General features: G+C 41.2%; 1 protein-coding gene across 2 annotated transcripts in view; it reads left to right on the forward strand.

The window, feature by feature from the left end:
* kcnd3 (potassium voltage-gated channel, Shal-related subfamily, member 3) overlaps positions 1-14293 on the forward strand; it is a 77329-nt gene that overhangs the window by 48718 nt on the left and 14318 nt on the right. For both annotated transcript variants that reach the window (XM_058085660.2, XM_058085659.2), the window contains exon 3: positions 13088-13256. In XM_058085660.2, coding sequence (XP_057941643.2) covers positions 13088-13256 — 169 coding nt within the window. The remainder of the gene's footprint in view (positions 1-13087; positions 13257-14293) is intronic.

The following is a 14293-nucleotide window of genomic DNA, read 5'->3' on the forward strand; positions in this document are numbered from 1 at the left end:
TCACGTTAGTCCTCTTTTTTTGTGTGTGGTTGCGTGTATAACTATTTTTGCTAACTAGCTTTGTGAGACTATGTGTTTGTTTTTATCTTTAGCTAGCAAAAATGAGCAAATACCTTCACGGCTTATCTTTGAAACATAAACACCCTTGAAAGTCTATTTGCCGCATTAGCATTGGCTGTCTAAAGAGTTAATACGCAATGGAAATGATTTGATGTTCTATCTTCCATCCATCTCAGCTGATCCCATTATGATGCAGAAGCTGTAAATCATCTGAATTCAGTGAGCTGACATCCGAGTGTGTGTGTGTGTGTGTGTGTGTGTGCATGCACATTTGCATTCATTCACATGTCGGTGACATCTGTGATATAATCTCTATCTCGCTTGTGTTAAAGCCCGCATGAAATGTTGCATGTTCTTCCTCCTCCAAGTAACACCACGGTAACTAATTTGCTCATAGTGTGTGTACAAGTTATGATTTTTATATCGTCTTGGAGTCTAATTTATGTTTCCATAGCGTGGACGAGCCTTCCTATCGAGAGTCTCTTTCTTGTTTTAAGCTCAGCTTCCTTTTTGAAGGATATTTTTCTCTTTGACCTTGAGGGAAAACTGACCTCTGTGAAATTAAAATTTAATAGTGTCTTCCTTTTGACGTGCACTCTTCAGCGCACCTCCACCCACCCACTGTGCTCACAGTCTCTCACGCCGACATCAGTCAAGATGCAATCAGACAGAGTCAATACATGAAATGTAAGAGTGGGCCCACTCAGACACCCTTTCAGTGCCAGCGGCGTGTCAGAAGACCTTCACTGTGGGTGTGGCGACTGTTTAGAAATCATCACATTGCCTTACTATTAATATTAATATTTCAAAACATTGTAACAAAACATTTTTTTTTTACTCATTTAATGTGCATAGTATGATGTCACCGGGCTCAGAAATGGTCAGATCCAAGCACACACATCCATCATCATCATCAATATCATTTCCTCAACAAGCTACTAAAACATAGTTAAAACTGTGGTGAGACCAGCAATGTTGTTTGGTCCAGAGACAGGAAGCAGAACTGATGAGGATGCTGACGTTCTCAATGGGAGTGACCAGGATGGATAGGATCAGAAATGAGTACATCAAAGGGTCATTACATGTTAGAGGCCTTGGAGATAAAGTCCGAGAGGCCAGACTGAGATGGTTGGGACATGTCCAGAGGAGAGGAGCGTTTCGAGTTGCCAGGTAGGAGGTGTAGATCGGAAGACCACCGTCTCGTGAGTTTGCAACCCCAAACTTGGTTAACCAAAACAAAGGCGGTGGACAGTGACGGTGGACCCTCTGCAGACCCTCTAAACTCAATTTACTTGGGGGCCACTGGAGCTCGGGTCTGGGTGAGACTCGGCTGCATCAGGTTTTCCAAAAAAAAAAAAAAAACACATTTATTAAAAACAAAAAAAAAAAAAAAAAAACCTTTGGTTCCAATTTTCTACAAGAAAAACTCTGATAAAACATTCCACTGTTCTCAAATATCTTTCTTTATATTTTTCTACACAAAATAAGAAAAATAAAATTTTAAATTTTTTGCACCTTTTGCACAACTGCAGGGTCTTGAGACACATGCTAACTCGCAAACTAGAGAGCTAGCCACCTAAACGGTAGCCTTCAAGTTATTTCCTTTCAACTTCAATAGCCAAAAACTTACCACTTCCACACGGATATGGAGGATAACTATTAACAGTTATTTAACCTTTAACATGAACATTAATCAAACGTAATAATTTTTTCTGGGTACATGATACCATATACAGCATCCATATCAAACTTGCGCGGGCCGCGTGTTTGAGACCCCTGGCTTAAAGTGTTAAGTAAGTCCGGCCTGTTCTCACTTTGGTTCAGTTCTGTTTGCTAGTCTCTGGAGACACAGTTGCTGTAACAGAAACCTGGTAATCATTATACACATCAGGATACATGACCAGCTAATTCCCCCATCACAAGGCTACCCCTGGAAAGCCGACACTAAACCCGCACCCACAACACAATGTGTAACCAATGACAGCCTGGTCAAAGATCAAATAGCTGACTTAAGATTCACGCATTAACCTATATCTCCATTCTGATTCTGGAAATTAGGCAAGTCGCCGTCGGGTCGGGTTGCAACTCCGATACTTTATAGGCTTACTGTGGGAACTGAGGTGTAACCTGGTCCATCACCAAAGAGCCGGCATGTAAGTTCAAAGGATGTCCTTACTGAGCACGGGGAAATGCCAGGGATGAATTAGTGATGTGCTATAAAGCTCTGGTGGAGAGCAGCGCCGGGACTAGTAGATAAATAATGTCATGGTTCTGTAAACACTGAGAGTGAACGGATGTGTGTGTGTGTGTGTGAGTTAGTGGGTGTACGCATGAGTGTACTTGTGGAGGCACAGAATGTGTACTGCGCTGTACTGTGCATTCTTTTGGAACTGCACTGCGAATATTTTCAGCGACACTCTTCGGCTTATTTTTGGCACCCACACAGTAAAACAAAAACACCTCCAACCTCCTGCTTGTTGTCTTGTTCTCAACTTTGTCCTGATGTGAGTCATTTGCCCATCTGATGCTACAACCAAAAAACACGCATGGAAAAATGCACATGTCATAAATTGAAGCAAGACTTCCTTGACATTTGGTTCCCCGTGCCCCAGGGGATTCTTTGCAATGTTTTCCGCATCTTTCCCACAGGTATCCACGCTGGAGTTCACTTGTTAGCTCTGAGCTTCTTCTGCTTGATGTTTACCCTTGAGTGCCCAGTGTGACCCTTCCATTGAATCACACATCAAACATGGTTGTGGCTTCAAAGGCGCCCCGTTCGAGACCTGCGTTCGAACCACATAACCACAAACTTATCATTTATTCGATGGCATCTATTTCCTCATGAATTATTAATTTTATGGTTTGATGTATTATTGTTAGCTTTGAATTTGTCCAAAACACTAAAAAAATGAATGACCTTGGGGGGCCCGCTGGGACCGGTTGATGCCGTTCAGGAGTCTCCGGGCAGTGGAGCCCATGCAGCTGGTGGCCTGAATTCCGCTTTATGTACCGGTTATTGTGTGTAGCTGCTCTATAGGAGTCCACAACTCAATACAAGAAAATGAGCATAATAGTTCCACTTTTATAAAATGTTTTTGATGAGTGAAATAAAGTTGTGATTACCAAACGCCCCCACGCTGCTGTAACACTGTAATCAAGCCAAGAACACTTTCCAATAGCAGCCGTGGACGCACAGCAAAGTGAAGAAAGTGAAATATAAAAATAAAACAGAATAAGCACATCGACCGCACGCCATCAATTTGGATAAATCAGTTAATTGAGATTTTGATGAAACGTAAAAAATATAATATCTTAACAGGTATGTTGTTTACGACACAAGCCAGTTTGTTGGCTAGTCCAGCTGCATAGTGGCCCATGTTCACAAAACAGTCCAGTGTCAAATGGTGTTGTCGTATTAAAATCCATTTCTTTTGCTGGTAGGGAATCAGGAACTCCAACCACTTTAGGAATTGGAAACAAATGTAGCGTTCCCGTACAAGGCATTGCTAGCAAGTAAACAGCGGAGCAGTTCCTGAGGAAGCGCAGACAGTTTATATACAGGGTCCGGCAAAATGATCTGAGACATTTGTAGGTTAAATAAAAGGCAAATAAAGTAAAGAAACATAGAAGGGTTTTTATTTTTGAAAAGTTTTTCGTTTATTTTTCAGTTGCTGCCATGAATTGGACTGGTGAGCATCGCGCTTTTATTGTGGAAACGTTTATCAAAACAAACGAATCTGTAACTGCAACAAAACGAGCGTTCCGTTTGCACTTCAATCTTGGTAGACATGATCCCGTAACAGCTCCAAACTCCATCTTGTTATGGGTTACCAACATCAGAGCTACTGGATCTGCATTGAAACCAAAATCAACCGTCCGACCTCGCACCGCCAGAACTGATTTAATTTTTAAAACAGAATGGCATTATATGTACCTTTTGAAAATAAAAACACTTTTTTGTTTCTTTACTTTATTTGGCTTTTATTTAACCTACAAATGTGTCAGATAATTTTGCCTGATTCTGAATAAAGGAAGTCCCTCTGTGACATCACAAAGGGACAGTTTTACCACGCCTTTTGAAACAGAGCGTTTTGAGCCATCCAAATTTTTTTTCAGGGCTCGCTTACAAATGCGCAAACCTCATTATCTGAAACTTTGGCATCATTTAACATGAAAATACTACTTTTGTAACTACAGTAAAGTCTCGTTATATCGATATCGGTTAAAACGAATTACTACTTATTACGATACTATTTTCATTTCCTGGCAAATTTCTAGTCTTTTATGATATAATTAGCTCCGTTAGTACGATACACGGTTATTATGATAATCCGGTTACTAGGATGCCCTTTTCATCTCCCGCCAGCCAATTTGGTCTGCTTATATCGATACAAAAGCAGCTTAAATCAATCTTTGCTTAAGGATTTATTTTTCACACTTCCACCACCAGAGTGCAGCACACACAGCGGAAAACACCCGTCCCTCGCGCCTACCCCTCCGGGTGGCAACACCTTCCCTATCGATAGTTCCGGGGTGAATTATGTCCCGGTAACCGGTAATCACTACAGCGTAAGTTTATTTTTATTTACTGTAGTACAAAATTTATTGTAGTACAAAAGCATGCTAGATACGCAATCCATGAACTCAAGGAGAAAATGACATGCCATATTAAAGATCCGCCCACTTTTAATGCAGGATCGGATATATGGATAGTCCGGTTATATCGGTATTTTTTCCGACTCCCGAGAATATCGATATAACGAGACTTTACTGTACATTTATAGGTCAAAAAGTGTTTTTCCCATGACCGTACATATAAAAATATGTCCATATGTAGGTGTAAATATATAAATGCTAAAGATCCCATAGCTGAAACTGCCCCTGTATACCTACCACTATGGGCAGTGACGGAAACAGGAGAGTAGGCTGCGCTGGAGACACCTCTCCTGAGCCTTTGAGATGCCCTACTTTTTCCTGACGCCTACTTTCCTCCATTAACACACTCTTGCAGACAGCTCCTCTTGTGTGCATAAATTGATTTGCCCTGACAGGTTGACTGTTGACCGCTGCCGCAGTTGTTTTGGGCCACTTTGATGCCTTTGTTTAATATGCATTACATCATTCCAGCTTGTCTTCCTATATTCTCAAGTAGAGATGCTTCACAATTGACTGAGATGGTTTTGCATATTTTTTGTGAGTAATTTATTAGTATAGACATGATAGACATGATGGCATATTTTTTTTTATCTCTTACTTTCTGACCGGACGGCGCATTGACGAGCATGAAGCGATTTCGTAGAAACGGCCAGCTTGACGTAGTTGCATTGACCGCCTCTCCATCACACTTGGTCATAGATCAGTACCGTTGATGCCACCGGTCCGCCTAATAGGAAGTCATGTTGTGCATGTTCGCGGTCAATACGCCAGGCTGTGTGAAACAGTATTAGATAAGCCTGTAGAGGGAGCCAGTATTATTGACCAGTGATAAACAATCTGAAAGAAACTACCTCGATTCAAGCAGTAATTGTAGAAATCGTTTTTTCCCGTCATAGTAACCGCTGTACAAATCTGTGTTGTGTCACATGTGTCACATGTCACCGTCTTCCTATGACATCTTCCTCCATGGAGATGACCTCTGAACTCTCGGGCTACATCCTCTTGCTCGCTTGGTTTTCTGCTCCAGTCTTATCTCTCCCCACAGCCTCGGTTCTTTTCATCTCCTCACATCGGTCCCAGCGGGAGCCAAGTGCCATGGGAAGATATGGAAGGGTGGCAGCCAAATGGGAAGATGTGTTGCTAAACTGTAATTTATTCTGAACAACATGAACAGGATGGAAGTTGAATTCAAGAACACAGAATAGGGTAATGCTAGTGTTGTCTAGTCCAAATTATAGATGCATGTAATTACAGTGAATGTTATTAAGTTCTAGTGTGGCTCCTTGTAGAAGAGCTGAAATAAATATGGGCATGTTAAGTACGTCCGGTATTTCATAAAAGTGAGTACATCCCTCATATTTCAGATTTGGGAAAACTACTACTTCAAACTAGTGAAATTATCTGTCCATGCAGCAAGTTAATTTTACTTAAATTTTTCTTAAATTAAGATTTCTCTATCTAGAAATAAGCAGGACCGAAATACATTTTCTATTATGCTAATTTTTCCACACTTTGTATCGAGTTGGCGGCACGGTGGTCGAGTGGTTAGCGTGCAGACCTCACAGCTAAGAGACCAGGGTTCAATTCCACCCTTGGCCATCTCTGTGTGGAGTTTGCATGTTCTCCTTGTGCATGCGTGGGTTTTCTCCGGGTACTTCGGTTTCCTCCCACATTCCAAAAACATGCTAAACTCCAAATTGTCCATAGGTATGAATGTGAGTGTGAATGGTTGTTTGTCTATATGTGCCTTGTGATTGGCTGGCGACCAGTCCAGGGTGTACCCCGCCTCTCGCCGGAAGACAGCTGGGATACAGCTAGTACATTAAAACAGACCGTTTCCGCGGGAACCCAGAAATCCAAAGAAATACAGCTGAATAGGTGCAGATTCTAGAAGACCTATAAAACTTTATGTCCTTTAATGTTCTTTCTGGGCTGCACGGCGGACGAGTGGTCGGCGCGCAGGACTAACAGCTAGGAGACCCGAGTTCAGTTCCACCCTCGGCCATCTTTGTGTGGAGTTGGCATGTTTTCCCCATTTTTTCCGGGTACTCCGGCTTCCTCCCACATTCCAAAAACATGCTAGGTTAATTGGCGACTCAAAATTGTCCATAGGTATGAATGTGAGTGTGAATGGTTGTTTGTCTATATGTGCCCTGTGATTGGCTGGCGACCAGTCCAGGGTGTACCCTGGACTGGTCTCACCCGAAGACAGCTGGGATAAGCTGAGTATTGAGTTGTGCACTCCTATAGAGCAGCTACACACAATAACCTGCACAGAATTTTTTTTTTAGATCTTTCAGAATCTGCAACGATCTGTTTTGATGACCACTTTATTATGTTTATTATGGCCACTACACTGTGATTGGTCAAGTGCTTCCTTAAACTATGAACCATATAAGGAAATCCCCCTCTGTGTGACATCACAAAGGGGCAGTTTTACCCCGCCTTTTGGAACCGAGTCTTTTGAGCCATCCCAAATTTATTTCAGGGCTCTGTTCCGAATGCACAATCCTTATTATCTGAAACTTTGGCATCGTTTAAAACAAGAATACAACATTTTAACTAAATTTATAGGTCAGAAAAGTAGAAAAAGCACAACAGGTCCCCTTTCGGTATAAAATACTTATTTTTTATACCTTGTTACAACTGATAAAACGTGAAATACACAGTGACAGGGGGGTTGAAGCACCAACGTTCCACTCTCTAGCTCCTGAGCCTTAATTTTAGAATGAGGGATTACTTCTTGTCTAGTTCTGAAATAACTCTCCAAATAAGGTATTTTGATTTTCCCCAACAAATAAAATCTTGTCGAAAGATGCTTCATTTAAAAAGTGTTTTAAAATTCACCCACCAATGACTAAATGACAGATATTCTGGAGCAAGAAATTAAATATTGCTGATGGGGCGGAATCGTTGAGGCCGGCGAATGGTCGCCTCCCAACCTGAAAGTCTTTGGGAAACAGAAAAAAGGTTCTAGTTAAGACACAGAAAAACATTCAGTTCTTGGTTTGTATTTTTATTAGTGTGTTCACAAGCATGGTTATTATCATATTGGTTCTGCCAGATGATGTATAACTCTGCCTCCATTGATTTGACATTTACTAATTGATCACCAAAGATCAGGGAATACAGTACGGTAAGGCTGCGACATTCCTGTTGTGTTTATAATCCGTTTTTTGCTCTCTTGTTGGTATAAGGTCGACGGTATCGTGAGGCAGAACATTTCACAGGCTATTAATTAACTGTAATTACACATTTGCTAATTAAACTTACATATCTCCAGATATTCACGTTTCAGCCGAGTGCCGTTTTCTCTTGTTGGCAGGCTAATTGAAGCACATATCGGAGTAATTGTTTCCCGGTCCTCAGCACACCTACGACAACGTGACTAAAGCTCGCAAAGATAGATGGTTTCTACTTTCAATTACCGGCAGCCTTTACTGATGTTATCCATACATATCAGTCCTCTGGGGCTTGAACACCTTTGAGGACTTAAATACACGCTTGTTATGAAATGTGTACACACTGACATGCATTACAAGTGGCTTCTAGCAGACAAGAGGGGGGGTCTCACAGATGAGTGAATACAACGAGGCACACGGTGAATATGAAACGTTCCAGACTGCTTTATTAGTCAAGGTTTGGAGACTTTTATGTAATTCATATTTAAATACGCATGCTGGCACATAAATGAACAGAGTGGTCCTTGGCTTAGTGTTTATCAGCATCCTGGTAACTAATTGTACTCACACTGCTTTATTGCTGGACTCCTATTGTTTATATTGATTTTTGAAACAATGCACTCGTGGGTTTCTCAGAGGTGATGAAATTTGTTTCTGATCAGTCGCTGCATGAGGAACATAGAACTGGGGGTTGAACTACCGAGCCATGTTTTCCTTTTAAAACCCTCTCTTATATCAATGAATAAATGAACAAACGAATAAGGTGGCCCTTTATTGATCCTGTCACTTATACCGAAATACAAGGAAAAATGCAATTCCAAACTAAACTCCGAATGAAGGAACACGGTGTTAAAACCTTGCATATATTGGCACAAGTAAACCCATTTTTTACACAAGCGTGGTCTGAAGCCAATTACGGTCTCGAAATCAATCCATCTGCAAAGCTGAGAAATTCTCCAAGATGTTTTCCTTGTTGTGATTCATATCACAGTTCGAGTGCTAACGGCTAACCGCACCGATACACCAGGGTGTATCATGGTTTCGAATTTAGCTAGCCGACCTTCCACTTCCCCCAACTGTCCATCAGTTACCCATCGGTCACCGTAGACCAAACATACAAGTACCTTACTCTGGTTTGGTGTGAGGTAAAATATGAAGTAAAGTGAAACGTCAATGCAGGGGAAAAGTACTTCAAAAAGTGTCAAAGGAAGTCTTCCCCATGAGAAACAAATAACTGGGGGTGAACTACCAAGCCATGTTTTCCTTTAAAATGCCTCTCTTATATCAACGAATGAATGAATGAATGAACGAATGAGGTGGTCTTTTATTGATCCTGTCACTTATACAGAAGTACAAGAAGGGGTTCGGAAAAATGCAATTCCAAACTAAACTCCAAATGAAGGAATATGGTGTTAAAACCTTGCATATATTGGCACAAGTAAACCCATTTTTTACACAAGCGCGGTCTGAAGCCAATTACGGTCTCGAAATCAATCCATCTGCTTATGCAAAGCTGAGAACTTCTCCAAGATGTTTTCCTTGTTGTGATTGATATCACAACAATTCGAGTGCTAACGGCTAACCGCGGCTTCCCATTTACGAATTCTGCGATACACCAGAGCAGCACCAGACCTGTTATCATGGTTTCGAATTCAGCTAGCCGACCTTCCACTCAACATACAAGTACCTGTACTCTGGTTTGGTGTGAGGTAAATTGGTGTAAGTAAAGTGAAACGTCAACGCAGGGGAAAAGTACTTCAAAAAGTGTCAAAGGAAGTCTTCCCCAGGCACACTGTAAGTGCGTTCCAGAGAAATGGTGGTAATCCCTCAGTGTAATTCGGTGTAAGATTGGCTGTGAAGTGAGCGATGATAATGACCTTTGCACACTGTGGAGTGAAGCGAAAGAGTAATACCCTTCACTTTATCAACTTATCTGTGTGTTTCTTTCTCCGATTCCCTTCTTGTCACTTGACAAATGTAAATGAGGAACTAAGCTATACGTCTGGCTCGAGGTGCACCCTGCAAAGCCAAGAAATTGCATTTTGGGCTGCAGCCTCCTGTTGTGGTTGCGCTCTGCAGGAGAAAAATATACCTGGTAGATTCAGTAGCCTCGGTGTTGCTAAGAATGTCCAAGAGCTACTCATGTTATTTTTATCGAGTATTTCAAGCAAAACAAAGCAAATATTCTGGTTTCAGCGGAAAATTAACGGATGAACACAATGAAAAAAAATCCCCATAATTGATCGAGACATATCTTCATGTCTAAATCTCAGTCTGTCTTCTTGACACTGTACCCGGTCTTGCTTTGCCGCTGTGACATTTCCAGGCTTGGATGATAGGTCTTTGTCCCCTGAAGAGCCATGTATCATCCAAGTTACTTCCCCTTGAGTGACTGGCCGCGAAAAGTCAGACAAGAGTACAGATAGATGCTCGTTTGAAGGTTATCGGCCTGGAGAGGCAATCTGTCACTGTGCTCAACTCAGAAGCGATAATCTTGGTTGGAATGCCAATGTTGTGTAAATAAGCCGGTATCTATTGTTATATACTCCGGGGAAATAATAACACCTACTTTTTGAGTCACACCGCCCACTGGAACACAGACTGGGCGTTATCGGAACCCTGAAACACAAAGATGGTTATATTCCAAAAGGCAACAGCAGGGATGTCCTCGCTAATGTGTCATCCCTGAGACCAACTCCATGGTACGGTATGGTACGGTATGGTACGGTACGGTAACAATCTTCAGAGTCTCAGCCTCCCTGCTTATTCAAATGTCCTCCGTATGACAGATTGAGTTGATTCCTCCATTCCTAAAATGTCATTTCCTTGAAAAAGAGCTCATCCAGGCAGGAAGGAAAGAAATTGCATCAAACCCCCAGCTTATCACACACATACATTTGCGCCCCTCCCTAAACTTGCTACCGCCTTCCACCATTTTTATCTACGTGCCATCTAGAATGGCTCCAAGATGCTATCGCAGGGGGACAGGCCAGCTTGTCTAAATAGGGCTAGCAAATTGACTGTAGTATTAGAAGAGGAGAAGTCTACTAGGATACCATTATAGGTGGCTTGCAGATGAATATGATTAGCTTTTCATTCCTCCTAATGGAGAGATATTATGGAGATGGGAGGTGATAAAATGTTATGTTGTGCTTGTTATTGCCTAATTTGTGTGAAAGGACCATTAAAGAGGCGATGAATGATTCTCTGTAAGCATTGTCTGTGTTGCTGGGTTGCCATATGTGGACTGTATTGTTGCATTGATGATTTCTGAATCATGTTTCTATACTGGAATGGTTAAAAAAAAACATGATTAACCTATGAGGTTGGACACAAGAAATCAAGTGACGTTTTTCCGCTGAACTGTAGCATTTTTGTATCCTCGTTGAAACATTTTGCTCCAGTCTTCGTTCTTTTCCCATATACCTATCCTCTTGTTGAGCAAATAAAAGAAACGGTTAAAAAACAAAACCCATGATTAACCTACGAGGTTGGACACAAGAAATCAAGTGACGTCGTTCCACTGAACTGTAGCATTTTTGTATCCTCGTTGAAACATTTTGCTCTAGTCTTTGTTCTTTTCCCATATACGTATCCTCCTGTTGAGCAAATAAAAGAAACGGTTAAAAAAAAAACATGATTAACCTACGAGGTTGGACACAAGAAATCAAGTGATGTCGTTCCACTGAACTGTAGCATTTTTGTATCCTTGTTAAAAAAAATGCTCCAGTCTTCATTCTTTTCCCATATACGTATCCTCCTGTTGAGCAAATAAAAGAAACAGTTAAAAAAAAACATGATTAACCTACGAGGATGAACACAAGAAATCAAGTGATGTCGTTCCACTGAACTGTAAAATTTTTGTATCCTCGTTGAAACATTTTGCTCCAGTCTTTGTTCTTTTCCCATATACGTATCCTCCTGTTGAGCAAATAAAAGAAACAGTTAAAAAAACATGATTAACCTACGAGGATGGACACAAGAAATCAAGTGACGTCTTTCTGCTGAACTGTAGCATTTTTGTATCCTCGTTGAAACATTTTGCTCCAGTCTTTGTTCTTTTCCCATATACGTATCCTCCTGTTGAGCAAATAAAAGAAACAGTTAAAAAAAAAATGATTAACCTACGAGGATGGACACAAGAAATCAAGTGACGTCGTTCCACTGAACTGTAGCATTTTTGTATCCTCGTTGAAACATTTTGCTCTAGTCTTTGTTCTTTTCCCATATACGTATCCTCCTGTTGAGCAAATAAAAGAAACGGTTAAAAAAAAAATGATTAACCTACGAGGTTGGACACAAGAAATCAAGTGACGTCGTTCCACTGAACTGTAGCATTTTTGTATCCTCGTTAAAAAAAATTGCTCCAGTCTTCATTCTTTTCCCATATACGTATCCTCCTGTTGAGCAAATAAAAGAAAGAGTTAAAAAAAACATGATTAACCTACGAGGATGAACACAAGAAATCAAGTGAACTGTAGAATTTTTGTATCCTCGTTGAAACATTTTGCTTTGTTCTTTCCCATATAATTATATATTTTTCTCCTCCTTCCTTCCTCCTTCTGTAATGGTGTCCTACAGCTGCAACGTCAACTTCACCTTTTGTGCCTTTTTATCCACACCAGAGCTGCCTCGCTCAGCTGTAGTATATTTTTATATTTTACAGTCTGACACATCACCTTCCCTTCTGCAGAGGTGACAATGATGAGACAAAGGCGAGACTTTGCCATATTTGCTGCTCTCTCTCAGCTGGAACTCGCCTTCCAGCCATTCAGTGCCACTCAGACCCTCTTTTAACTTCAGTGTTGTACTACAGTACTTGGATTTTTCAGTGAGTGAGGACATATCTTGAAAGATTCTCAACCTAAAATAAGAAACACAGAGATGAAGATAGCGCATAATAAAGTTGCTGTCTTCTGCGCATAAGAGTGAGATCATATTTGACTTGCAGATATATCAAATGGAATAAGGCAAATTACTTTTGGGAACATTGGCCGTGCGTCTTTTAAAGGTTAATAGTGCTTGTGAATTATTGAATAACTTTGTGAGACAAGCAGGTTTCTCCTGAGATGAGTCACAGTCAGCAGGTCAGTTTTGCTCTGATGATGAATGCCTGGCGAACACATGATGGATGGGATATGTTGATTATAAAAAAATAATAATCCAAAGTCTTTTTCACCCTGTTGCAGGTATGGAGACATGGTTCCGAAAACCATCGCGGGGAAGATCTTTGGTTCAATCTGCTCTCTGAGTGGGGTTCTGGTAATCGCCCTGCCCGTTCCAGTCATCGTGTCCAACTTTAGTCGAATCTATCACCAGAACCAAAGAGCAGACAAACGGCGGGCGCAGAAAGTACAGGTGAACACAGTTTTTTTTTTTTTCGCCTCAACCGGGCTCCAGAGGTTCGGACCTCCAGATCTCCCACTAAGAAGAACTTTGACTTTTCTCCACAAGGTCTTCTCTTTGTGTAAATTCAATCAATTTAGAATTTGAATACCAGTAAGACTGTGGGAATGTACTAAACAGTCTTTATACATTTTCAAATTTTGGATCAAAATATTATTTTTGTTCTCCATAATTCCATATAAATACTCATGTTGGTTTGGTTAGTGTCTAAATATGCATTTTTATGGGCATCTCAATTCCTCCCAGGCTTTGCCATTTGCAGGTGCCCTGAGATGGCAAACCCACCGCTGTACTTTTTAAACATGCATTAACTATCCAGTGTTCCTTTTCTTGGAGTCTCCACATTTTATGAATATATTTATGAATGTATTAGAATGTATTCTCGTGTTAAGCCATGCCAAAGTTTCAGATAATGAGGTTTGCAGATTTGGAAGCGAGCCCTGTGATGGCTAAAAACGCTCTGTTTCAAAAGGCGTGGTTAAACTGGCACCTTTGTGATGTCACAGAGGGACATACTTCCTTATATGGGCGTGGCTATAAACAGATAAGCTCTGCTTCTCTGTTTAGGTAACAAGCTCGGGCAGAAGTTATTGTTATTTGGTGATTCCCAGCAAGAGAAAAATATTTTCATCGGTAAATTGGCGCCTCTGACAAAGTGTGTGGGACAATGAGTACTCTTCCTCGGAGAGGCGAGGTCGCCACACGTCCAGCTTCTCTTCTGTTCCACCACACCAGTTCCCACTCTGAGTTCATACACAGTAATCCAGGGGTCTCCAGCCAGTAGATCATTAGATCATTTAGGACCAGTAGCTTCCATACTAGAAAGTGGGGTTCGTTTGTCGATACGAAGCACTTCACAGTGGGCATGCCCAGAGGCGGGCTGTCGGTGGAATAAATGAAAACAGACCGTTTTGGCCGGAAGCTCAAATCCAAGGAAACACAGCTGGAATAGGTGCAGATTCTGGAAGATTTAGAAAGTTTTCTGTGCT

Source organism: Doryrhamphus excisus, linkage group LG17 (genome assembly GCF_037039965.1).
Source record: "Doryrhamphus excisus strain RoL-2023G ecotype Guam linkage group LG17, RoL_Dexc_Guam_v1.1, whole genome shotgun sequence".
Lineage (NCBI taxonomy): Eukaryota > Metazoa > Chordata > Actinopteri > Syngnathiformes > Syngnathidae > Doryrhamphus > Doryrhamphus excisus.